Source organism: Neomonachus schauinslandi, chromosome 11 (assembly GCF_002201575.2).
Source record: "Neomonachus schauinslandi chromosome 11, ASM220157v2, whole genome shotgun sequence".
Lineage (NCBI taxonomy): Eukaryota > Metazoa > Chordata > Mammalia > Carnivora > Phocidae > Neomonachus > Neomonachus schauinslandi.
Genome location: NC_058413.1, coordinates 15155501 through 15183306, shown reverse-complemented (window position 1 = coordinate 15183306; position 27806 = coordinate 15155501). Strand labels below are relative to the sequence as shown.

The following is a 27806-nucleotide window of genomic DNA, read 5'->3' as shown; positions in this document are numbered from 1 at the left end:
GGCTGTTGGGTTCTGACTGCTCCACCCACTAGCCTTTCAAGCCTCCCTATTCTCCCTCTCTCCTGAGGCCTCCCTGCTCTCTGAGACACAACAATATTGAAATTAGGCCAATTAACAACCCTACAATGACCTCTAAATGTTAAGTGAAAAAAAGGTTTGCATGTTTCTCACTTTAATATTTTACTTATTTATTTTTTAAGTATGCCCAATGTGGGGCTCAAACTCACAACCCTGAGATCAAGAGCTGCATGCTCTACTGACTGAGCCAGCCAGGTGTCCCACGTTCCTCACTTTAAATCAAAAGCTAGAAATGATTAAGCTTAGTGGGGAAGGCATGTCCAAAGCCAAGATAACCCAAAAGCTAGACCTCTTACACCAATTAGCCAAGTTGTGAATGCAAAGGAAAAATTCTTGAAAAAAAATTAAAAGTGGTATGCTAGTGAATGCAGAAATGGTACAGCCTTACTGCTGATACGAAGAAAGTTTTAAGTGTCTGGATACAAGATCAAACCAGCTACAACATTCTCTTAAGCCAAGGCCTAATTGAGAGCAAGGCCCTGAGTCTCTTCAATTAATGCTATGAAGACAGAAGAGAGGTAAACCTGCAGAAAAGTCTGAAGCCAGCAGAGGCTGGTTCATAAGGCTTAAGGACAGTAATCTCTGTAACATCAAAGTGCAAAGTGAAGCAGCAAGTGCTGATGAAGAAGCTGCAGCAAGTTATCCAAAAGATCTAGCTAAGATATCAATGAAGGTAGCCTCACTAAACAACAGATTTCCAGTGAGAATGAAGCCTTCTATATGGCTTTCATAGCTAGAGAGAAATCAATGCCTGGCTTCAAAGGACAGACTGACTCTCCTGTTAGGGGCTAATGTAGCAGGTGACTTTAAGTTAAAGCCAATGTATATTTACCATTCTGAAAATACTAGGGCCCTTAAGAATTATGCTAAATCTACTCTGCCTGTGCTTTATAAACCAAATGAAGCCTGGATGACAGCATATCTGTCTAAAACACAGTTTACTGAATATTTTAAGCCCACTGTTGAGACATACTGCTCAGAAAAAAAAAACCCAAAACATTCATTTCAAAATACTACTGCTCAGGGGCGCCTGGGTTGCTCAGTCAGTTAAGCATCTGCCTTCGATCCCAGGGTGCTGGGATCGAGCCCTGCATCAGGCTCTCTGTTCAGCAGGGAGCCTGCTTCTCTTTCCCTCTGCCTACGTGTGCTCTCTCTGTCAAATAAATAAATAAAATCTTCAAAATATCACTGCCCATTGACAATGCACCTAGTCACCCAAGTTGAGCTCTGATGGAGATGTGGAAGATTAATGTTGTTTTCACGCCTGCGAACACAACATTCATTCTGCAGCCCACGGATCAAGGAGTGACTCTGACTTTTAAACCTTATTATTTATAAAATACATTCCATAAGACTGTAACTGCCACAGAGATTCCTCTGATGGTCCTGGGCAAAGTAAACTGAAAACCATCTGGAAAGGATTCACCATTCTAAATGCCATTAAGAACATTCATGATTTATGGGAAGAAGCCAAAATATCAACATTAACAGGAGTATGGAAGAAGCTGATTCCAACTCTCGTGGAGGACTTCGAGGGGTTCTAGACTTCAGTGGAGGAAGTAATTGCAGATGTGGTGGAAATAGCAAGAGAACTAGAATCTGAAGTGGAGCCTGAAGATGTGACTGAATTGTTGCAATCTCATGATAAAACTTTAATGGAGGAGGAACTGCTGCTTATGGATATGCAAAGAAAGTGGTTTCTTGAGATAGAATCTACTCCTGGTGAAGATGCTGTGAAGACTACTGAAATGACAACACAGGATTTGAAATGTCACATAAACTTAGTTGATAAGGCAGCAGCAGGGGAACGCCTGGGTGGCTCAGTCGGTTAAGCATCTGCCTTCGGCTCAGGTCATGATCCCAGGGTCCTTGCTCAGCATAGAACCTGCTTCTCCCTCTGCCTGCCCCTCACCCCTGCTGTGTTCTGACAAATAAAATCTTTTTTTTTAAAAAAAAGCAGCAGCAGGATTTGAGAGGATGACTCCAATTTTGAAAGAAGTTCTACTATGGGTAAATGCTATCAGACAGCATCACATACTACAGAGAAATTGTTTGTGAAAGGAAGAGTCCACTGATGCAGCAAACTTCACTGGTGTCTTATTTTTTTTTATTATGTTAATCACCATACATTACATCATTAGTTTTTGATGTAGTGTTCCATGATTCATTGTTTGCATATAACACCCAGTGCTCCATGCAGTACCTGCCCTCTTTAATACCCATCACTGGTGTCTTATTTTAACAAATTGCTACAGCCACTCCCACCTTCAGCAACCACCAGCAGCCATCAACATCAAGGCAAGACCTTCTACCAGCAAAAAGATTACAAACTGCTGAAAGCTCAGGTGATGGTTAGCATTTATATATACATGATGTGTGTATATCTGTATCTCATTTTTTTTTTTTTTTTGAGAGAGCAAGCATGCACAAGCAAGAGGGATGGGGATCTTAAGCAGGCTCCATGCCCAGCAGAGCCTGACGTGGCACTCAATCTCATGACCCCTGAGATCATGACCTGAGCCAAAATCAAGAGTCAGACGCTTAACTGACTGAGCCACCCAGGAGCCTCACAATATATTTTACTTTATTTATTATTATTTTTTAAAGATTTTATTTATTTATTTGACAGAGAGAGCGAGCGAGAGAGGGAACACAAGCAGGGGGAGTGGGAGAGGGAGAAGCAGGCTTCCCACTGAGCAGGGAGCCCGATGCGGGGCTCAATCCCAGGACCCCAGGATCATGACCTGAGCCAAAGGCAGATGCCCAACGACTGAGCCACCCAGGAGCCCCTATTATTTTTTTTAAAGATTTTTATTTATTTATTTAATAGAGAGAGACAGAGCACAAGCAGGAGGAGCAGCAGAGGGAGAGGGACAAGCCAGCTCCCCTCTGAGCAGGGAGCCCGACGCAGGGCTTGTTCCCAGGACCTGAGCTGAAGGCAGATGCTCAACTGACTGAGCCCACCCAGGTGTCCCCCAAAATATATTTTAATGAAGGTATACACATTTTTTTTAGACATAATGTTATTGCATACTTAACAGACTACAGTGTAGTGTAAACATAATTTTTATATGCACTGGGAAACCAAAAAAAATTTAATTGACTCACTTTACTGTGCTATTCGTTTTATTCAGTGGTCTGTAACTGAACCTGCAGTATCTCTGAGGTATGCCTGTAATTAAGGCTGAGAATTAAAGGAAATTAATAGGGATTAGCCAGGCAAAGGCATAATGAGTGGGAATAATAGAGAATGTTAAGGCTTGTATGTGAAAGTCCAAAAGAGCTAAGCAAAAGTAAAGAACAGAATTGTAACTCAACTAGCCAAACAGGGACTAAAAAGGGCCATATTATACAAACCCAGTGACTTTATGTAAGGAAGGAGTACTGCAGATTGCCTGGCAACTACCAAACACTCAAGCATGGTAGTTACCATTATTATGTTGTTATAAGCATCATCCCAGTCATTCAGGGATTCTAGATTCAGTTCAGACTTTAACCCGTATTTCAGTCCTCTGGTCCAAGAAAGGCCTAAGTTACCTAAGTTAGCACAGCACTCTTAGGACCAAGAAAGGCAAGTCTCCTCTGGTTTAAAACAAACTGCTTCTTTGGGTGTACAGATAATCTATTCCTTTTTATCCTATAGGAAGCAGATTTGCTATTAATTAAAAAGTAAATGCCATTTGGGGCGCCTGGGTGGCTCAGTCGTTAAGCGTCTGCCTTCGGCTCAGGTCATGATCCCAGGGTCCTGGGATCGAGCCCTGCATCGGGCTCCCTGCTCTGTGGGAAGCCTGCTTCTCCCTCTCCCACTCCCCCTGCTTGTGTTCTCTCTCTCGCTGTATCTCTCTCTGTCAAAAAAATAAATAAAATCTTAAAAAAAAAAAAAAGTAAATGCCATTTTATAATACTCAAAGGGACTGTCCATATTTTGTCTGGAGGGATCTCCCATATTAAACATTGCTCAAAATAAGTAGTCCTCAGAAGCGTAAAAAAAACAGTTTTATTTACTGCACGGAGATTTCTGATATGAGATTTGGTCTCTCCTCCCAAATGAAGCACTCATACTAGTTCTAGACTAGGAGCCTTTTATGAGACTTTTTTTTTTTTTAAGATTTTATTTTTAAGTAATCTCCATACCCAACATGGGGCTCAAGCTCACAACCCCAAGATCAAGAGTCACATGCTCTACCAACTGAGCCAGTCAGGCGCCCCTCATGAGACTTTTTTTTTTTTTTAAGAATCATTTATTTATTTGAGAGAGAGAGAGAGAGCACGCACAAGTGGGAGGGGAGAGGCAGAGGGAGAGGGAGAGAGAATCCCAAGCAGTCTCCCCACTGAGTACAGAGCCCCATGTGGGGCTCAATCTCAGGACCCTGAGATCACGACCTGAGCCAAAACCAAGTGTCGGATGCTTAACTGACTGTGCCATCCAGGCGCCCCTCGTGAGACTTTTTTTTTTTTTTAAAGAATGTACATAAAAAAAGACCGGAAGAAAAATGTGAAATAACAGTACTGAAGAAGATTCTTGAAATCTACAAATGAGGGACTTCATACTACAAGTGGATAAGGACATAAAATGATTATTTAAAAAAAAAAACACTGTGGGGCGCCTGCGTGGCTCAGTCGGTTAAGTGTCTGACTTCGGCTCAGGTCATGATCCCAGGGTCCTGGGATCGAGCCCTGCATCGGGCTCCCTGCTCAGCGGAGAGCCTGCTTCTCCCTCTCCCACTCCCCCTGCTTGTGTTTCCTCTCTCGCTGTCTTTCTGTGTCAAATAAATAAATATCTTAAAAAAACAAAAACAAAAAAACAACACTGTAAATTTAAAAAAAAAAAAAAGATTAGGGAATAAGATGTTCTAGACAGCCAAAGTAGCCAAATAGGAGAAGTCAATCCTTGGAGCAACAATTTTTTTTTTTTTTAAAGATTTTATTTATTTATTTGAGACAGAGAGAATGAGAGAGAGAGAGCACATGAGAGGGGGGAGGGTCAGAGGGAGAAGCAGGCTCCCCGCCGAGCAGGGAGCCCGATGCGGGACTCGATCCAGGGACTCCAGGATCATGACCTGAGCCGAAGGCAGTCGCTTAACCAACTGAGCCACCCAGGCGCCCTTTGGAACAACAATTTTATGTAACTTTTTTTTTCATATAAATCTAAGAAAATACCTAAGCCTCCCAGTCTTCTTAAATAAAGTATACTAATAATCATTTAAACTTTTCAGGATAATCCCCTACTGCCACAGAGTTATGAGGGACACTTGCACCAAATCTAAATGGTTCTATAGCTTTTTTGAATTTTAATGTTTTAACATTTTAGCTTTTCTTCTCAACCCTTTTGATCAAGCTAACACTTTTAGTTAGCTTGTAACAGTGCTGCCTTTTTAAGTTTTAGCTCTTGATTTAAAGAACCAAGCAAGCTGAAACTGTGCCTAAGAGAGAATAGGATCTACTTGAGGGAAGCCAATAAAATTTGTGATACCTACTTAGGCTGCTGAAAAGCCTTTTTTGGAGATGAAGTATGCTACTTCAAGTCTTATGATTGAAAAAAGAAAAAACAAAAGCAAAAACACATCTACATTAAACAAATGAATTTCATTTCAAGAAATTCTTGAAACTACTCAATTTTTTTCTCATCTTTATAGAAAGGATCTAAAAATCATTTAATAACAAATCTCTAAAAAATGTAATTAAGAGATCAAAGAAGTAGGTCTCTTATCTCTTAATAAAATAACAAAAATCATGTTTGAAGAGACAAGGTCAAGAGACATGAGGTCACCATGGCTTATCTGACACCGTATCTATGCCAAAAATATATGACCATTCCAGCTGAGTCAGAATTTATGCTTTGAATGCATCTAAACAAAGATCACATCCCAGGTCAACCACTGCTGTTACCAGGTCATGAAAAGCAATGTTTTCTGTGGCACTTAAAAAGTGTTAATTGGGGGAAAAAGTTAGATCTCAGTAAAAAGCAAGTTACAAAGAAGACATCTGTTTGGGACCTAAGCTTCCTCTGAAAGTTGGAAAGAACTGTATGTATTCATATTTACTTTAATATACAGACAGAAAGATACAGAAACAATGTATATGCATATACATGAGTTAGCATACATTCATATATTACTTAGCTCTGTCCACTGAGAGGGCCTAGAAATAATGACACTCCCAGCAATGAGCACACGGAGTACCCAGATCTTGGTTTCTATAAATCACTGTCCAGTAAAAGGAACCAAGGCTCCTTGGAGAACTGGCTGATTCTAGGGTTGGGCCAGGGAAAATGTAAGATGTGTCTGGGGCATCTTATAGTACTAGAAAGTAAGGAAATGCTGAAAAAGAAAAAAAGGACGGAGACATGTCAAAGGGACACAGGAGCCAACATGAAAGATCTCCCAATGGTCAAAGCTGGAACAACTGAGCAAAAAAATAAGTAACACAGAATCAGATTATAACTAAAAGTACAAAATAGATATACTGATAGATAAATGGTTGAATAAAGAAATGAATGGGGGAGAAGAGACAAATCTTCCTTCCCAAATTCTAAATAATAAATGTAGATACTCTTAAGTGGTACTTAAGCCCTCCACCACTTTGAGGGTGGGCTAGACAGAGTGATTCACTTCTAAAGAATCAATATAGAAAAGGAAAAATAGTAACCTCACATATTAACATGGCAAACACTACCTTAACCAAGTGATCAAGATCAACATCATCAGGGGGCGCCTGGGTGGCTCAGTTGGTTGAGCGACTGCCTTCGGCTCAGGTCATGATCCTGGAGTCCCTGGATGGAGTCCCTGGATGGAGTCCCGCATCGGGCTCCCTGCTCGGCGGGGAGTCTGCTTCTCCCTCTGACCCTCCCCCCCCTCTCATGTGCTCTCTCTCATTCTCTTTCTCAAATAAATAAATAAAATCTTAAAAAAAAAAAAATCAACATCACCAGTGATATCATGTCGATGTCACATATCCCCTGATATGAAATGACGGTATTCTGTGGCATTCTTTCCAAAAACATGTAACTCTTGTCTAATAATGAGAAAAATATTAGATAAACTCAAAAGAAGGGACATTACACAAAATAACTGCACAAGGAACTGTACATAAGCACCGTACTCTGTTGATAAAGTGGTTTCCCATGAGAGTATGGGTTAACAACTCTGATGCTGCTATATATGTTTACTGGAATTGAACAATTAAGTAAATGGATAGTGGAAGCCAGGTTTCTACTGTTGACATGGAAATTCACAGATCAGCAAGGGGAGAAGCCTAGAATGGTCTATGTGGTAATGGACTAGAATTGGAGATACCAGTAAGAACTCATGTTTAACTTAATAAATATAGTTACAGATGATTACACACAGAAATATTTACAGACAGGTCTATATACAAGAGTTAGTATAAAACTAACTCTGCTCCATTAGTTGAGAGGGCTTAAAAGAAAGCAGCAATGAGGGTGCCTGGGTGGCTCAGTCAGTTAAGCATCTGCCTTCGGCTCAGGTCACGATCCTGGAGGCCCAGGATCGAGTCCCACATCGGGCTTCCCGCTCAGCAGAGAGTCTGCTTCTCCCTCTGCTCTTTACCCAGCTTGTGCTCTCTCTCTCAAATAAATAAATAAAATCTTTAAAAAAAAAAAAAAAGAAAGAAAGCAGCAATGAGAATACTTAATGCCCAAATCTTGGTTTCTTATCTCATTCTCCAATAAAAGGAAGCAGAGCTCCTTGGAAAAATAGCTGATTTTTAGCACTGTGACGAGATATACGAGATGAGCCTGGATCATCTTGTAGTGCCAGAAAGTAAGGGAGTGTTAAAAAATAATTATTAAACACACACACACACATACACACTGATGTCAGTATGTTAAAGGGGGCACAGGAGCCAAATGAAAGAGCTCCCAATGGACAAAGCTGGAACAATCTGAGCAATAAAAAAAAAAAGTAGTATTGGAATATAACTCAAAGTATAAAATAGATATCCTTCATTCCATACTAATATAATACTTGACTAAATTAACAAATGAGGAAAGAAAGACAAATTTCCCATGCAGAAGAATTCCAAGTAAGTTATGCAGATACTCCACCCCAAAGAACAGGGAGCATAACTCTGCATTCCTTAAATGTAGGCAACATAGTTACTTTTTTCCAAAGAGGACAGTATGGAATGGGGGAAAAAAATTAACGTTATAGAGGAGTAACCTGACAAACATTACCTCAGCCAGGTGATCAAAGTCAGTATCAACAGTCATAAATCATGTTGATAGTATGTATCCTTTACATGATATGATGAAAATGGCACTTTCTCTCTGTCATCATCATCCCCAAAAACCATAACCCCAGTCTAAGCAGGAGAAAAACATCAGATAAATTCCAGGAGTGGGACACCCTAAAATATACTTAACCAATACCCCTAAAAACTTCCATAGAAAGTTTTTTAAATTAAAAAAACAAAACAAAACAAAAAACAGGGGCACCTGGGTGGCTCAGTTGGTTAAGCATCCAACTCTTGATTTCGGCTCAGCTCATGATCTCAGGGTCATGAGATGGAGCCCCATGACAGGCCCCAGCAAGCTCCGCACTGAGTGTGGAGCCTGCTTAGGATTCTTTCTCTGTCCCCCACCACTCGCATGTGAGCGTGCACATATGCCCTGTCTCTCTTTCCCTCAAATAAATAAATAAATAAATAAATAATGATGAGGGGGGCGCCTGGCTGGCTTAGTCGGTAGAGCATGTAATCTTGATCTCAGGGCTGTGAGTTCGATCCCCACACGGGGCATGGAGCCTACTTAATAAAATAAAACAAAATCTTAAAAAAATAAAAAATAACAACAACAACAAAGGCAGGAGGGAAGCCAAATCTACCTTCCCTCCCAGTTGACACAAACATAAAACTACCATTTTTCCAGTTTTCTTAGTTGAAGACTTTCCAAATTAGTCTGTTGAGATAAGGCTCACGTCCAAAAACACAGTAACACAGCCAGCTTTAGTTATATACTTACTGTCTTTATCACTTTATCACATAAAGACTATGACAGTTTTGGCCAATTTTGTTCAACAAATATTTTTTGACTACCTTTTTTGTTCCAAGCATTGTTTGAGCATTGAAGTAACCTCAAAGGTAGAAGAAGGAAAAAAAATCTGTGCTCTGCGTTCTTTTTCTGTGAGAAAATCAGACAATACACAAACAAACAATAAATGACCTATTGGATAGTAATAAATGCTATGAAGTGAATAAAAAAGTGCGGCAAAAGTGGCCAAGAAGGCTACTCTAATTGGAAGCATAAAAAATGTCTCTTTAAGATGACATTTGAGTTGAGACCTAAGCAGAGCTGGTATACAAAGAGAACAACAAATGTAAAGGCCAAAAAGAGTAAGTTTAACATGCTTGAGATATCTCATGTAAACAAGGCAACCGCCCTGATAGGAATGAGATAAGTGAACTTCAGAGGTAAAAATACAAAAGTCATTTAGGAATCTCAAACCACTCCCAACATTGCTCACCAGGAATCCTTCAATGGTAATTAGATCAAGATCTCACTTTTATGCTCCCCCAGTATCTCCCCCAAAGTCACAGCTGTCCAGTAAATAATGTATTTTGAACCGCCCCATCTTCCCTCTAAAAACTACCATGCCTATCATATTTTCTCATGGCTCTGCTAGAAGTATTAAGAAAAAAGGGAGGGGAAGTATTCTACCGAGAAAGTGCTCCTGAATTCTCCTTAACAGACCTCATTACTTCATATAGTACAACCACAGGTTAAAAGCAAAGGCCCTGAAGACAGACTAACTTGGGTTCAAATTCAGATTCTATTAGTTGTATGATCTTGAATAAGTTGCATAACCTTTCGAAGACTCAGTTTCTCATCTGTAAAAAGCTGTGAGGATTAAAAAAGATAAAATGTGGCACCCCGTGACTATTCAATAAATGTTAGCTACTGCTAATAAAGTATTTGAGTATTATTTTTTTCAAGGACCAGAGCTGGGCCAGAGGGATTATAGAAAGCAAACTGTTTGAGTGTAGCAAATTGTTTGAGAGATAAAACTGTCAAACTCCCTTAGGTCAGGAGCTTTGTCTTTTTCTGGTTCACTGGTATATTCCCAGAATCTAGAACAGTGATTAACACACAGTAGGCATCAACCTCAGTCTGTGTTGAATGAATGAATGAGACTCCACTGAGTCAAGAAGCCTAAGAGAGCCTGGTTTTACTTCAAAATAAAGAAAAAAGTTTTCATTCCACATCAAGATTTTAAACAATATCCTAAGGCCTTGTTAAAGATGTTTTTATTATTTCTAATTGCCTCCTCAAAATCTAGAACAGTGTTCATAATATTAAGGTACTCAAATTTATTGCAATTAAAAAGCTCTGCTACAGGGCGCCTGGGTGGCTCAGTCGGTTAACCATCTGCCTTTGACTCAGTCATGATCTCAGGGTCTTGGGATGGAGTCCCGCATCAGACTCCCTGCTCAGCAGGGAGCCTGTTTCTCCCTCTCCCACTGTCCCTCCCCCCACTCATGCTCTCTCTCTAATAAGTAATAAAATCTTTTAAAAAAATTGTTTTTAATTAAAAAATAAAGAAAAGAAAAAGCTCTGCTGCTAAAATTGAGCTGTCAGTTGTAGGCTATACTACTGTTCATAATTCAAAGCTGATGATCAAAACGCTGAAAGTAATAAAGTATAAGGTATATTGTTATGGGAAACCCTACTTGCCAGTGCTCCAGTGAGCAGACTTAGAAAACTTGTGTAAGATCTTTTCTCATGGTTGACCAACTAAGTTTAATTTATGCTGGCAAAATAAATTGATTTCACCTCTGTATCATTAAATTTTATTAAAACAACATTACAGTTTATCCAGTCACTTCAGAAAAGTCCAAATCTTTCAGACTTCTTATCAAGTTTCAAAAATTTGTTAGCTTAATATATTGGCTCTTTAGGTCAAAGAAGGACTTTTCAGGGTGATGAAAATGGAGAAAGAAGGAGTTCACCTCTCTAAAAATGAGTTTTCAATTACTATAATTATGCATAAAATAAGATAGGCAGCATTTCTGGGCCAAGATTTGATGCCTTAGTTCCCCTTGAGAATTAGAGCCAAGCATAAATTTGGGGCAAGTTCTGCAAAAACCACTTTACCCTCTATTGATGCTGAATGAAAAACTCATTGTTAGGATTCATCAACACGAATATATTTTCTAACACACAGTAGCCACTCTGGCAACATCGCTTTCACCATTTTCTACCCCAGAAGCAAAACAGGATGCATTTAAATCCTGCCTGACAGTTACCACGACTGCAGGGTAGCTATCGCAACAGCCCAAGAGTGGTAAGGGCTAAAAAGTAAAAAATCTAGCTTACCGAACCTTAAAGAAGCAGGCCTGCTCAAGCTAACCTGCACTGGTGGCTACTGCAAAGGTCCGCCAAACCTTCAGGGCTGGAAAGATACCTGAACTCTACTGACACCTTTTGATAGAGAAAGACTGGCGTGAGGGCGGAGCGGTTATGATCGGAATTGTTAAAACCGCAGCAAGCCGGCAGGGACACAGGTGCGCGGACAGGCCCCGGTACCGCAGTCCTTGTCACGCTCCGAGATGACCGGGCCCTTCACAACCACAACAGCCCTCCTAGGTTCTTATTCACTCATTCATTCATTTGACAATTACGCGAGGGGCACCGTAGCAGGGCCCGCTCGCAGGGCCCCCGCCCCCGCCCCGGAACACCCACAGCCGCCAGGCGCGGCCCTGCGCCGCCAGCATTCCCCCGACGCTGCAGCCCGCGCCCCGCCGCGGCGCGCTCGAGTCAGCTGGATCGCGGCCTCGGCCGCACACGAGCGCCCACGCCCCCCGCCCTCCCAGCCGCGCGTCCCCCGGCCTCCGCCCCGCTTCGCCGCCTCAGACCGCCGGGTTCGTGCGGCGAAGGAGGGGCGCGTCGCGGAGGCCCCCCGCCCGGGGTTCAAGGCAACCCGGCGCGCGCGACGCCTGGACCCGAGGGCCTAGGTGGGTGGGTCGGGCCCACCGGCCACTCACCTCCGCCGGGTCAGAACCGAGGGGCCTGCTCTAAGCCGTTTGAAACCGCTTGGGCCGCCGCACACCCCGCAGTGTCCTCGTTGTTTATTGGCTCTCGACGGACCGCCCATCGCCCGTTTATTGGTCCATTTGAAAGGCCTGTGGGCACGCGCCGCCCGCAGCTTTAAAGGGGCCGCGCGCACCGGTGCTTCCTCCGGACCCGGCGCGGCCTGATCGGGTGGGGACAGGGTCGCTGTAGCAAAAGCTGCCGACAGCGCTTTCCCCCACCGCCCCCCAAAGAAGGGCGAAAGATGTGTAGAGAGCTGTGCATCCCCGGCCACCAGCATGTTTCCTTTATTTAATTTTGGCTATTCAAGCTACTGTCAACACCTGGCAATTTTTTTAAAAAGTCATTTCATTCACCAAATATTGATTGTGCAGCTAAGTGCGTGAGGGAAAGGAGAAGCAGCTGGGATATCGTAGAAGGAGCAATGAATGGAGCCAGGATGCTGGATTCTGGTCTTGGACCCGCTCTAAGTAAACCACTTTCCTCAGTAAATCATTTGTAGCTTAGTTTCCTCAAACCAGGATAACCATGTTTCTCTTATAAGCTTAACGTGAGGATTTAGTATAACTAATTTAATGTCTAGGAAAGGCCTTTGAACAGTAAGCATTCTGCAAATGCTTAATACTCCTGTTATTTATAGAAACGACAGGCTTGGTTAATATGATTTCTAAAAGTCTTGTTTAGCTCTGAAAATAAAATCTTTTTAAAAAGAGGGGGTGGGGTGTGGTGTCCGGCTGACCCAGTCAATGGAGTTTGCAACTCTTGATCTCTTCCAGCCCCACCTTGGGTGTAGAGATTACTTAAAAATAAAATCTTAAAAAAAAGAAAAGTCTTGTTTAGCTCTAAATTCTGTTTCTATAAATAAGATCAGGTCTTTCCAAGAAATTTGCAAACTACAGTGGTCAGAAGAATAAAACATATAGTCTAATCACTAAAATTCAAAGCAGCATGAGACCTAGGTAAAAGAAAAACTGTAGATGCTTAGCAAAGGAAGAAATTTGTAAGGGACGATCTGTGAAAGGGATGGACTTTTAATCTGGGATTTCAAAGATATGTAATTACCAACGGACTAAAAGATGGAGAAGGGATGGGTAAAAGTAATAAAATGATTATTTTTTAATCTATCAAATTGGTAAAGATGAAAAAGTTTGACAACCGTTGGTTGGCCAACATTTTTTGAGAAACAGACATTCAAACTCACTGTTGGTAAGACTGTAATTGGTGCAAACTTTTAGGATGATTTCACAGTTATTAAAATGTAAAATGTGGGACACCTAGCTGGCTCAGTCAGAAGAGCGTACAACTCTTAATCTCTGAGATGTGAGTTCAGCCCCACATGGGGTGTAGAGAGTACTTAAAAATAAAATCTTAAAAAAAACCATAAAATGTGTATAATCTCTGGCCCAATAATGCCACTGTTAGGAATTTGTCCTACAGATCTGTGCAATTATGCAAAGAAAAATATACCCAAAGATATTTACTGTTAAGATAGGGGAAAAAACCCACAAACAAAAAAACCCCGTGCCCTAGAAATTACATGTCCATTCATAGGTAACTTGTTATATAGTACAGCATATCTACTCAATAGAACACTATGCAACTGTTAAAAAGAATGTGGTTAATCTGTATGTGCTGGTGTAGAAAAAGCACAAATTTTACTGAAAAAAAGGCAAGTTGCAGAAAAGCATATATGGAATAATTTTATTGTATATGGTTATAAATGCATATGTATTTGTGTGCATGCCTGAAAATGGTTAGAACATTCCTGGAATTTCAAGAAATTATTTAACAAGGGGAGTGGGTAGGGAGGGAAATGAATTTTTTGCCATTCACATGTTAATTTTTTTTAAAAGAAGTAGCAGGGAGAATGTCTAGTAGTGAGAAAAGTAGGAGCAAGGGCACAGAAATAAGAAAGTACATTATATGTAGGGAATTGAACATGTGAGTTTAATTTTAGAACAGGGCACATGTTGGGAAGTAGTGGGATACAAGATAGAGAAAGGAACATTCTAGGAGGGGCTTGAATACCAAGGTAAGGAATTTGTACTTTAAGTAGGTGATGGGGAGCTATCAAAGGTTTCTGAGCCAGAGAGCAACAAATTCAGAATTGCACTTTAGGAAAACTAATTAGCTTGAGTGTCTAAAATGGGTTAGATTAGAACCCAACCCTAACTGGGTTGGAAGCCCAGTTAGGACTCTGCAATGAGGTGATAGCAGTGGAAATGTTGAGAACAGATTCAAGAGCATGAAGGATTTGGCAACTGTCTTGGTGCAAAGGTGAGGGTGGGGCCCATTTACGGAAATGAGTCAAAGAGCGTGCCAGGCTTTGAGCCTAGGGATTGGGAGGCAGTGATTGCCCAAATGGAAGTAGAAAGTCAGGAGGAGCCAGTCTCAAGAGGAAGGCAAGGAATTTAGTTTTAGCCCTGTTTACTTTTAGGTACCAATGAGACATTCAAGCACAATCTCTAAGTAGGTCTAGGAAATACAGGGTGAGAACTATGAGAAAAAATGAGGACTCAAGTGATACAGGTGTAGAAAAGGTGAAATTGTAGCAGTGGATGAGACCACAGAGTAGGAGAGTGGGGAGCAAAAAGATAGGGTATGAGGACAGATCCACAGGTTAGGGGAAGGAGAGAAGAACCAAGCAGAGCAAAAAGGTCACAGTAACCTTTGAGAAATGGGTTAGGAACATATAGAAATAGTCTTCTTAAGTCATTGGTCATTGGCATGTTTACTTTATTTAAATATTATGGGAAATAAATTGAAGATTACATTTATAAGGAGAATGTGATGGTAAACTGGAATTTGCTCAATAAAGGGTGTATGGAGTCTGGATCCTGGAGAGCTTTAGAACAAGATGGCAAATTCCTTTTTGTCTTATATGGCTTATGTGTAGCCCTGCTAGCAGGTGGGCATTGGATGTCTGATTCCATTCATTCAACAAATATTTATTGAGCACCTAATATGTGCAGGGACTCTTCTAGGCACTTGGGATAACCAGTGCACAAAACAGATAGACAGACAGACAGACACACACACACACAAATACCTCTTTTATGGTACTCACGTTATAGTGAACAAGCATAGACGATCAACACATAAATAAATTATATAGTATGTTATTAGACAATATGTGCAATGGGAAAAGAAGAAAGAATACAGTAAAAGGGATTGGGAGGTAGAGTTAGAAAGACATTAATTTTATAAAGGATGATCAGAGTAGGTTTCATTAAGGAGGTTACCTTTAAGCAAAGACTTGAAAGCGAAGGAGTTAGCCACGAGTTTCTCTACAGGAAGGAAGTGCCAGCCAGGGGGAGCAGGTTTGCAAAGACCCTAAGTTGGGAGCATGCCTCTCGGGTTAGAGAAACAGGGAGGCCTGTGTAGCTGAAGCAGAGTAGTTGGCACCAGGAGGGTAGAAGGAGATGAGGCCTGATAGATAATGTAGGGCAGGGAGTGGAAGATCCTGTAGGGCCTTGTAGAAACCGAACGTAATACCTTGCTCCATAGCAGGTGTTCAATAAATGTTTGGCCAGTCATCTTTTGCAGGCCAGGGTTATCACCAAATAGCTTTTATCTATGTATTTATTAGAGTGACGGGTGCTTACTTTATCCCAGGGGCCTCTCGGTAGTTCTGCATAAGAAAGATATTAATAGGACAGTGAAACCCTTGTAGGCATTAGAGATCATGGTGAACACTGTATTATTGCAACTGGAAGCAGTAAGCAAATGCCAAACATTGTGGCCGTTGAATAACTGTGCTGAGCATTTCTGAAAAGCCTGCTAGGGTGGGGACAGTCCTCATCCCATCGTAATCACAAGCCACATTTTGGGGAAGAAAGAGCTCTACCGTGGGCCATGGATCCATACTTGCAGCCTAAGAGGAACAGTTTCAGTGATTCATTTCATTTCAACTTTTAGTCCAGGTACCTCATGCATTATTCCCTAGAGGCGGCACTGGTGACATTAACATGGTCTCAAGTGGCTGTTTCTGTGCCTTGACTGGCCTCCAAGCCTCTCCCAGACTGCACTAGTTGCATTGAATAGGTGATTGAATGAAGGGAATGAATAACCCTTTTCTCAGAGCCCGTATTTCCACAGCCCCCCAAATGCAGGCTGTCCAAGAACTCTGACCACAGAAGCACCAGCCCCACCAAAGTGGAAGGAGGCAGAGGGAGAGATAGGAAACTTGTTAGCAGGCTGTCAACAGGCTTTTAGGGACTGGAGGGAAAACCACCAAGAAGGACAAGATAAGTGAGAGTTCTTGGCTCTTTGTGTCTTGTAAAATGACATAGGCAGATTGAGTAGCTTGGGGCTAACTCCTGCCTTGGGTTTAAACTCAGACCCTTAATTAGGCTGTCTGGATCTGTTTTAACATCATGTCAAGGAGTCCAAGATTGTGAGTTGGAGCCTTGACTGGAAACAAAACTCTGTTCCATATGCTGAGCTCTGCTTAGCCTCTGTCAGCTGCTTAATGGGAGAATGATCTAGAGAGAAAACAAATGGGCAAGTGAGGGAATGCTACAAAACAAAGGCTGCCTGAAACACCCCCAGACACACATCCTATTAAGTGGATCAGTTGAGTCACCTTCACATATGAAGAAAAGACATACTCACAGACTGTTTCTTAGCCATGGAAAGGGCTCATCTACATTTTTCATTATGTCCATAAGTAGAAGTAACTAAAGTTTACTCTATGTTCTTGAAGTTCAGTGCATTACACTTAGAACCTTGCGCACCCTCAGCTCCTTAGATGCTTTTTCAAAGTTCCTCTGCAGCACTGACTTTGTTTTCTGTAGGATTAGGTTTGGTGAAAGCTTCAATTCATGCCCTGGAGATCTGTTTAGGGGCCACAGAGATCTTTTTATCTTAGCTTCCATCGTTTGTTCATGCGATACAGAAAGAAGGGCAGTGACTATATTTTGAACATGATTAGCTTGTAAAAATATGTCCAGTTTGTTAGAATCTGACCAACCATCTCCCTACTCATCAGGTTTTATATCCGGAGAACCAGACAAGGAATTCTCAGCTCTTGTTTCATCCCCAAGATTTCTTGGAAGAACATAAAAAGTTTCAGGCTAGAAATGACCTTAGCAATCATCTGCCTCAACCTTTTCATTTTACTGATCAGGAAAGTAAAAGCCAGAGCATGATCATAACCTGAAAACAGGGTGTTAAGTCCTTGACACTGTTGCTGAAGTCTCATCTGTCCGCACCCCCTCCAGATTCTTATCAAGACCTGGACCATGAGGCCCAGCCTCCTTTTCCTCTCCCATTTCCTAACCCTAAAGTGACAGGAAAGTCGCAGTTTCCTCAAGACCTTTAAGGCTCAGGCAGTGTTGAATACCTGATTATACTGGCTCGTGTGATCACAAGGTGTCAAAATGCATTCACCAAACTTTGTCTTTCCAGAAACCTCTCCCAGTCTTTTGAGCAAATGGTGTGTTCTCAATGCATTCATTTTTTCTTCTCATTTGAAAAGTTCTTCCTGAGTTCCCAGCTCTAGTGGTCACTGTTCATGGTCTGGCCTGTCACCCTGAGCCTTTGGGAGGGAGTACTTTCTACAGGTATATAGGCTTATGCTTTAGGCTGGATTTCATCAATTAAAATGTCTCCTTTGTTCTCTCTGGTGTGAGTTTTTTTAAAAAAATGGTGGAATAAGAGGATGATTGTCCTTGAGCTATAAGATTTGTTTCTGTTCTAGCACACATACCCCTCACCAAAGTTGGAAGAATTATGCACTGTAAATTACCTTCAGATTTCCTGTTATTTAAATACAAGAATCTTCAGTCTTTCTTTTTTTTGGTGGGGGGGGGATGTAGGGTGGGGATGGAGGCTGTTGCTAGATTCTAAGCTCTGTGGGTCAGGCTTGGGCAGGGGTTGGTCCCCAGCAAGAGATAAAGGAATGAATGGAAGCATTATTCAATAAGAGGCTTGTGGTTTAGAAAATCAACTACTGAGCCTTGGCATACAATTCTACATCTGGCACCAAGGCTTCCATGATTCCCAATCATCACTGAAGAGGTGTCATATGCAGAGAACCTGAGAATGGATCCCCAACTTCCTGTCCTAGCCTTGAGACGTACTGTATAAATTATGAGAAGGCAGCTTTTTAAAAATAAAAAATAAAAGGAATCAATGTTGATTTGATCCATTGTCAGAGTAAACTATGAAACTTGACTAAGATCAAAAAGAGCTAGTAGCAGGGGCCCCTGGGTGGCTCAGTCGTGAAGCGTCTGCCTTCGGCTCAGGTCATGATCCCAGAGTCCTGGGATCGAGCCCCGCGTCGGGCTCCCTGCTCGGTGGGAAGCCTGCTTCTCCCACTCCCCCTGCTTATGTTCCCTCTCTTGCTGTGTCTCTCTCTGTCAAATAAATAAATAAAAATGGGTACTCAAGGGGCGCCTGGGTGGCTCAGTTGTTAAGCGTCTGCCTTCGGCTCAGGTCATGGTCCCGGAGTCCTGGGATCGAGCCCCGCATCGGGCTCCCTGCTCCGCGGGAAGCCTGCTTCTCCCTCTCCCACTCTCCCTGCTTGTGTTCCCTCTCTCGCTGTCTCTCTCTCTGTCAAATAAATAAATAAAATCTTAAAAAAAAAAAAAAAAGAAGAGCTAGTAGCAGATCTGGGCCCGTGATGATCCCTCCTTGTCCCCAGTCCTTTTCCTACTACATCAGACAGTCTTGCCAGTGACTATCACGGCAAGGCAAAGTCAAGTTCTGGGACAATGAGGTCCTCATAGACCTAGAATAGAGATAGAAGATACATGGTGTATAAGCCATGACACTTCCCTCCAGTGCCTGAAGGAGATGTCACTAACAATCATGACACTTTCCCCGTTGAGTCTCAACAGGACCTCAGGCAGCCACTACCAACCAAAGTTGGCACTCGAGATGAAACCTATCTGCCATCCCTGTTCTAGAGGAAATATGGATTTCACAAGCCAATGAACTCTGGTCTTGACCTGTCTTCTCAAGATGAGTTGAACCTCCAGCCAGGGACCTCACACCTTTTATGGCTCTTCACCGTCCTCACATCCCCGAAGGACTTAGAGGTGATGTCGCAAGAAGGTTTTCAAAAGCATGGGTCTGCCAGACAGAGCGGGTGCAGTGATTAGTCATGACTCCAAGCCAGGCACGGTGATTAAGAAAAGCTAAATTTATATTAAATTATCATAAAGTCCTAAAATACTGAACATAGTGGTTAAATAACTCCAGAAAGTCCAATCTCTCCAGTGAGTAACGTTAAAACCATTACACATGAGCGCGGGAGAATCACTTCCATTAGTTTAGGACAGAGAGGTTTTGCTTTTTACATAGTGAATCAGTGCTCAAATAGGTATTTCTTCAAATATGTCTTTTCTACATTCTGAACAGCCCAAGTGCAATAAGATCTTTCCCCCCTTTCCAATCAAGAAAATGCCACTTTCCTACTTTCTCCCCATCCTCAACCATGAGTCTGAGGAACCAAAGTGCTCCTTTTTTAACTGCCCCGTCAAGTGTGAAATGTCTCCCTTCCCTCCCATAAGTGGCACCTCACCTTTCCCACTGTGTGTGTGTACTGGAAAAGACTTGCTGGCCCGGCTAGGCTGTCCTGTGTGGGCCCAGACCTGGGTTGGCTACTACCAGCCCGGCTCAGGGCTTGGCATCTGTCTCTAGCAGGCTCAGAACTGACCAGAAAAGCTTTGCTCTTCTCCGTTTTCACTCACATGTGTGGCAGCTGATTTCTCAATACCGATAACCACAGGAGATGTTTCCAATCAGGAAGCTTCCCCGAGAAGCCCTCGCCTCTATTCTCAGCCCGTCGCCCTCTCCTGTTGCTTCCATTTCCTGGGTGGAAGGGTCTGGATCTGCCCTAGGCTGAGAGGGCTTCATCGGTGGTTCTCCCTTTCTACTCCTTGCCCTCGACTTTGTGTCTTGATGTAGCCCTCTCCTCACCACCACAAGGCTAAGTCAGAAAAAGCAAATTGGGGGGCGGGGGGGCTATGTAGAAGGCTTAGGGCAGACAAAAAGTCTCCACTCTCCTGATCCGAGCAGGAGACAAACGGTCTTTGTGTGAACGAGCATGAACCAAGTGATGGCATCACAGCCTGGGAAGTCCATCACTTAGCTGGGAAGAGAGTTGGAATGGGAATGTCACCACCCCTAGAGCCACAGGTTCTCTGTCCACTAACTTAGATCCCTGAGCACTTGAGAGAGAACACAGAACCTCATGGATACCTCCCTTGAGGCCCTGCGTGCCCCAAGTCTATAACCCAATCGCTCTTCTTGACCCTTTATGAAAACTCTTGGCCCTTGTATGAAAGGTGTTTCAGGATCTCTATGCTTAGAATCCCGGGGAATGAGTGGGGAGAGAGTGGCAGAATGTTAAGGTTCAGGTGATATGCTACTTTTGGTCTAAGCAGCGCTGGTTGGACCTTGCAGAGACTCAGCGCTCAGGGCCCCACATTCCTTAAGCCCCTGCTCACAACCTGGTTACTCAGAGTCAAAGACATAAGGGTACTGGCCAGTGGTGGCACCAGCAGGGGAATTCATATTAGCCAGCTGCCATGCGATAAGGACCCTGTCATCGGGGTAGGAGCTTCCAGACACTCTAGCAGGAGAAAGAACAGCTTGGGCCACACCCAGATCTCACCAATATTGGCAGCTGAAAAAAAAAAAAACAGTAGCTCTTAGGGCACGAATAATATCCATTGCCGGCAATGGACAGGACATGCAGCCCAACCACCCCTAAAAGCTTTCTCATATTACCAATGCACTTGAGGCTGGAGGCTTCTGAGACACCCATACCAGCTGGGCTTACTCCTCCTTCCTCTCTCAGCCTCTTTCCTTCATCTCTCTCTTTCCCCTTGACCCCTGCCCCAGCCCCTGATGGGCAAGTTCTCTCAGAGAAGTGGCCAGGCCGGCTCTGCTGGGGGACAGTGAGGTCTTGGATCATCAGTTCTCGTGGGGCAGGGTACCAGGGAAGGGGGACGTGGAGCTCTGTACTGATGAGGAATCATTCCCGAGCCTAGTTTCGGGGGCTCAGGAGGGAGTGCAAGAGGTGAGGTTCGTGGTAAAATCCAGGTCTAAATTTTCGGGATGCACCATCATTTCTTGCGCACGGGTAGTTACGGACTCAGGTGGAAACAGCTCCCGTGGAGGGCTTGGGAGCAGTTACGCGGTGGGAGGTGGAGGAGAAGGATGAGCAAGCACATAGGAAGGGGGCCTGTTGTCTAAGTGAGCACAAGGACCGGAAGTCCATAAAGAAGGAACGGGCAGGGAGGGAAGGGACTGTGGGCGTTTAGACCTGGCTCTCTGAGGAGAGCTTGCGTTCATGTTTCCAGCCTGTGTCCGGCAGAGAGCCCCGTCTTTCAGGAGTGGCTGTGGTGTGGACGCTGCTACACTCAGACTGCTCTTCCTGCAACAGCTGCTCCGTCTCTGTGTCATCCAGGGAAACAGAGCTGGCCTGGAGAGACACTGTGTCCGTCTTCATGCACACATGATCCCGCAGAAGGCCCCCCCCGTGAGCTGCGCAGTTGCTTGAGGTCATCCCACTCAGCATCGTCCCCAGACAGAAGGCAGATTCCCTCTACAATCTTGATCTTCTCCTTGGTGTAGTTATGGTCAGGCCCGCCCTAGGGTGGAGAGTGGGGAGACACGGTTAGCTCTCTAGCAAGGATCTCACGGTGAACCGAAAAAGGGAGCGGATGGGCTGAGAGGAGGTGTGAGGAGCACAAAGACCCCACAAACGAATGAGGAGACTTGGTCAGAGCAAACAGATGAGTCAGCCTAAAAGAATAGCAGCAGGATGATTATCCCCATTCTCAGACAGGAAGGAGGGAGAACCATGGCTTCCAGGCCTGCATCATCCACTCACTGGCTATGTCACCTTGGGCAAATTACTCAGCATCTCTAAACTCAGTCTCCACATCTGCAATGTGGGGAGAGTAACAGTAGCCACACCTCATAACCAATTGCTGTGAGGGCTCAAAGAGGAGACACATGGAACACAGCTAGTAGGTGCCTGACACGTAAGATACACTAAATCGTGTTAGCTGTTGTTACATTGTTATTGTGGCTTATTAACAGGACATCATGCTGATATACACATGATCAAAAGGAACAGATAAAGGCAATTCGATGTGCATTCATTCAGGATTTTAAACTACTTCTGGGCTCTTTTATTCTTGATTCTCTTCTTTCTAATTTTGTTAAGGAGAAAACTTGTGGGAGGTCAGACAGGAGGGATCTAGAAAATCTTCTTCTTTGGGTTCTGAGTGTCAATCCATTGGGGTCCCATAACCTATAACCTTTCTGGGGAGGTTACTCTGGCTCTGCTCCCACAAGCCTTGGGGCCATTCCCAAGCAACCTGGGATTGGTCCAAGGACAGCCTGAAGTTCTACTCAGACTTCTCCCTTTATAGATTTCTCAAAGGGTAGGCTTACTCCTGGTTTCTGGGGGATACCAACCAACATGCCACCAGTACCAGGAGAAAACGGGCCATAGCTTAGGTTCTGTCCTGGGATGGTGTTCCTGCCAAGAGTTCTGCAAGTGCTCCTCTATTTTAGTAACAACTCAACTCCACAGATATTTAACTGAGCCCCTACATTTTTTTCTTAAAGATTTTATTTTGGAGTCATCTCTATATCCAACGTGGGGCTCGAACTCACAACCCTGAGATCAAGAGTTGCACGCTCTCCTGACTGAGCCCCTACATTAAACAGGAGACTTTGATGATGGCCCTCTAGGAGTGGTAGCATCCTCCGCACAGCAGAGACAGACAGCACACAAGTGCACGCACATCACACCCTCCGAGCTGAAATTAGCACCAGATTAGACGGAGCCATGCAGTGTCTTCATCACAGAGACACGCTGGGTAGGTTAGGAAGAGGTAGGGGACATGGCACTGGCAATTCGGGGGGGAGGGGGGCACCCTTCCCTCTCCAAACACACCGCAACAGGTACCTGAAATCAGGAGGAAATCAGAAGAGAAAGGGTGAAAGACTGTCAGAGGGGTGAAAGAGCGGCTGAGGAAAAGCACACAACAGAAGAAAGAGGTCACACTTTTCAGGTCTAACCTAGGACCCTTATGATGGTTCTTCTCTGGGGCATCAAACACTCTAGGAACCTAAGACTCAGGAGTCTTTCTCTCAAAGATACCTAATTGAGGAGGGCTCTACCATCCCTAAAACTGCAAACTAGCCCTGCAGGTGGAGTTTTAGCTGCCAGTGGAAGCTTTTTTAATATGGAAATTCGTGGATCCAGAAAGCATGTGACTGTTATGTAAAATGTACTTATTATGCATGGGAGCCCTGTAGAGGTGAGGGCAAGTGTCGACTCTGCTAGACAGGCCAGGCGAGTGACCAGTTAGGGTTTCATAAGGGATATGATTTCTGATGAAACGTTATAGGATTTTAGAAAAAGCAGGGGTCATATTAGATTAGGAAGATCTGAAATTGCAGGATACTGGTCTCTTGTGGAAATGGGAGTATTTTTCAGGCCTAAACATTCAGCACATAAATTTTCACTGAAGCAACAAAGGAGTTAAGAGAGCAAAAGCAAGTAAACCTTCAGAATTCTAGAGAAATCTCTTAAGACTCTGTGATAAGAGGAAGAACAGGAAAAAAACCCAGCCATTCCCAGCCATAGGTGCCAACAGCTTCGATCAGAGGTTAGAAAAAGGAGAGTCCAGGAGCTCTCGGGTTTTTGGGGTGTTGTCTTGGAATCTGGGGTGCTTCAGAGGGGTACAGCCCCTCTGCAGGGGAATGATGGCTACAGGAGGGAAAACCTAGCCGGGGAAACTATTTCCTGGCAGGGAGGTGCACACTCACATGCTTTCAGACCTAGACCTTCTGGAATCTGCTTACTAACCTTGCTCTCACTAAGATCCCTCAAGCTGGTCCCTTAGATAGTCTAGATCTCTCCAGAATCCCATACAGATTCAGTTCTTCTGTCCACTGTAACTTCCAAAATGGTAGATGGGACTACCCAGCATCCCTCGCTGTTCAGGCAACTGGGGCATATCCATCCCCCCCTCCAAAAACAAAAAACAAAACCCCACCTTGAATATAAATTTTAATTTTTACCTCTTTCTTATAGCACAGTTGATTGTACATGGCTGGTTTGGGGATTGCTTCAATTTTCACTTCCTGAGTGGAAGTTCGGTAGGAGGGGTTGCTGTAGGTCAGGTTCCCCATTCCAGGATCAGTTAACTTGGATTTTTTGTGTCTTTAGGAGGAAAGGTGATGAGAAATTAGTTCAGATCTTTATGGGGGTAATATCTGTGGAAGTTCATTGTTGTTGTTTTAATTTTATTTATTTATTTGACAGAGAGACAAAGTGAGAGAAGGAACACAAGCAGGGGGAGTGGGAGAGGGAGAAGCAGGCTTCCCACCAAGCAGGGAACCCGATGCGGGGCTCGATCCCAGGACCCTGGGATCACAACCTGAGCTGAAGGCAGACGCTTAACAACTGAGCCACCCAGGCATCCTGATACCTGGGGAAGTTGTAACCCAAATGTGGTAGGCAGCCTCTAAGATGGCCCCAGTGATCGCTGCCTCCTGGTCCTCACACCTTCTGAATCCCTGCCCCTTGAGTGTGGGCTGCATCTGGTGACTCACTTCTATTTTATTTTTAATGTTTTATTTTCAAGTAATCTCTACACCGAGCATGGGGCTCGAACCCAGAACCCTGAGATCAAAAATCACATGCTCCACCGACTGAGCCAGCCAGGTGCCCCTCGTGACTCATTTCTGATTTACAGAATATACAAAAGTGATGGATGCTAGCTTAGGTTCCAAAGAAACTTGTGGCTTCCGTCTTAGGTTGCCTTCCCTCCCTCATTCTTGCTTCTGCTTGCTCTGGGGAAGCAAGCTGCCATGTTGTCGGTTGTCCTTTGGGAAGGCCCACAAGGCAGGGAACTGATGAGGGAGACCTCCAGCCAACAGCCAGCAAGGAACTGAGACCCTCAGTCTAACAGCCTGTGAGGAACTGAATCCTGCCAACAGCTACCTGAGCGTGCTTAGAAGGGAATCCCTTCCCAGTCAAGCCTTGAGCTAAGACCACAACCCTGGCCGATACCCAGACTGCAGCCTATAAGAGAACCGTGAGGCAGAGGCACGCAGCTAAGCTGAATCCAGATTTCTGATCCACAAAAACTGTGAGATGATAAATGGTTGTCATTTTAAGTTGCTAAGTTTTGGAATAGTTTGCTATCCAGCAATAGACAGCTAATATACCAAGTCAAGACAGATCTGTGTCAATCCCCTCTGTTACTCACTAGTTGGGATCTTGGTGGACACAATCTAAACTTTGTGAGCCTTAGATCCTCATCTGTAGAGTGAGGAATAATAATACCTGTATTACAATCATTGTTGTGGCACTGATACATATTCACTACATAGTAACTATTACTATTATTATTAGCACTGTTGTTGTTGTTGTTAGCAGGAGCTACAGCAGCATAGCAAAATCCTGGTATTTTTGCTGCAAGCTGTGTTTAAAGCATTTGGGGAAAATACATAGAAGGTCATAAAAAGAGGATTCTAAACTGGAAACGACACACTCCACCTTCCCAGGATGATCCCTACTGAGCAATGGTATGTCAAACAATATTGCAGTAGAAGCCATGGTTATGTGAGGAGAAAAGCCTTTCCAATTTCCATGGTTTGAGATGAGGTAGAGTAGTGGAAAAGCAGAGATGCCAGCATCAGTCCCAGCTTTGCCTCTTACTGTGTGACCTTGGGAATAAACCTCCGAGCCCTCAGCATCCTAGTCTATGAAGAAAGTCCTGAGGGCTGCTGGGTCATAACGTGAGGAACCTGCTCAGGCTGTGAATGGCGAAGAAGAGTCAGGATTCAGGTTCTACCCTTCCTTTCTGCTGCTCCGACCAGGGACCCATCTTGACGTGAGGCTGGTCAGAGGTCGGATCAGCAAGATGTGGAGCCTCCGGAGATCACCAACGTGCTAATGAGGACCAATGGAAACGTGCCCCCCGCAATGAGGCTGAAGTTACCTGTACAGCATCAAAGCTGCAATCACCACCAAAATCAGCAGAATACTGAGGAGTCCACCGATGACATAGCTGACATGAAGTCCTTCCCCTAGGAGGAACAGAGAGAGGCTAGGCGGGGACCAATGACAATCCTCCAGCTGGAAGACGGAGGGCTCCTTTGCTAGGGGTTGGATGCCACACCATCTGAGGACAGCCAGGGAAGAGGCCACAGGGGTAGGGGACTGAGAAGAAACCTATCAGCCTGCCAACGTCTCTATTCCCAATTCTACTACTTACTAGCCATGCGACTTAAGGCAAGATGCTTAACTTGAAGCCTATGTTTTCTCATTGGCTAAATGTAAATAATAAATTGCTCATAGCCTGGCGGCAGTGAAACCTGAGTGTGTACATACACATACATATATGCACACGTGTGTATGTGCACACACATAAATAAAGCTTAACAAATGGCTGGCATATGGAAAGTACTCTGTAAGTGGTAGCCAGCTAATATTACTTTTCTATGGATTTACTCTGAGACATGGGTTCAACAACCCCAGAGAGTCCCCATGAAGGTTCTGGAAGTTATGAGTGGAGACTCTGATTCCTTACATCTTCTTTGTCAAAACAGTTGGGCACTCAGGGCTCACCTGGAGCAGCAGGTACGGCCTCATTGGAATGTGCACAGAGGCCCAGCTGGGCATCCTTTTCAGAGCATCTGTGGGGCAGAGAAAACTGAATGTGAAGGCCACTTGTATTTGATAAAGATCCTGCCTTCCTCTAGGAAAGAGGGAAAGTCCTGGGGGGCGCCTGGGTGGCTCAGTCATTAAGCATCTGCCTTCGGCTCGGGTCATGATGCCAGGGTCCTGGGATCGAGCCCCGCATCGGGCTCCCTGCTCAGCGAGCGGGGAGCTTGCTTCTCCCTCACCCCCTGCTTGTGTTCCCCCTCTCGCTCCCTCTCTCTCTGCCAAATAAATAAATTCTTTTTAAAAAAAGAGAGAGGGGCGCCTGGGTGGCTCAGTCATTAAGCATCTGCCTTCGGCTCAGGTCATGATCCCAGGGTCCTGGGATAGAGCCCCGCATCGGGCTCCCTGCTCAGCCGGGAGCCTGCTTCTCCCTCTCCCACTCCCCCTGCTTGTGTTCCCTCTCTCACTGTGTCTCTGTCAAATAAATAAATAAAATCTTAAAAAAAAAGATATATTTATTTATTGACAGAGAGAGAAAATGAGTGGGTGGGGGGAGGAGCAGAGGGAGAGGGAGAATCCCAAGCAGACTCCCTGCTGAGGGCAGAGCCTGATGCAGGACTCATGCAGGACTCAATCTAACCACCCTGAGAACATGATCTGAGTCGAAATCAAGAGTTAGCTGCTCAAATGACTAAGCCACCCAGGCGCCCCATGTTTAAATGGGTTTTAAAATACGTACTCTTTAAAAAAGATTCCTCTAAAAAGGAGAAGCAGGTTTGGAAGTGAGCCAGAAGCCTGCTGACAGAACACTAAGGATACCAATGGTAGGATTTATTAAGCTACCAGGATGAGTTGGAAGAAGCTACCAGCCAAGCAAACCTCTGACTGGATACAGAGTATCACAAGGTCAAAAGAGACCTTGAAAAAAAATTGTTTTTCTTCTCTCCATTCTTTCACAAGGGAATATGCAAGACATCCAGAGGGAGGGCTCAGAGAACCAACTTGAAATGCTAAGAAGGTAACTTCTTTGTG

At 44.0% G+C, this 27806-nt stretch overlaps 2 protein-coding genes across 2 annotated transcripts in view; both read right to left on the bottom strand.

The window, feature by feature from the left end:
• Positions 1–12138, bottom strand: part of CKAP5 (cytoskeleton associated protein 5) — a 100759-nt gene extending 88621 nt beyond the window's left edge. The window contains 1 exon segment of the mRNA XM_021685418.1: positions 12079–12138. The gene's annotated coding sequence lies outside the window, so the exon portion shown is untranslated.
• Positions 12139–19256: 7118 nt separating this feature from the next.
• LRP4 (LDL receptor related protein 4) overlaps positions 19257–27806 on the bottom strand; it is a 50551-nt gene continuing 42001 nt past the window's right edge. Inside the window, 5 exon segments of the mRNA XM_021685185.2 lie at positions 19257–21614; positions 21616–21729; positions 24182–24323; positions 26110–26197; positions 26739–26806. Coding sequence (XP_021540860.1) covers positions 21396–21614; positions 21616–21729; positions 24182–24323; positions 26110–26197; positions 26739–26806 — 631 coding nt within the window. The 3' untranslated portion in view covers positions 19257–21395.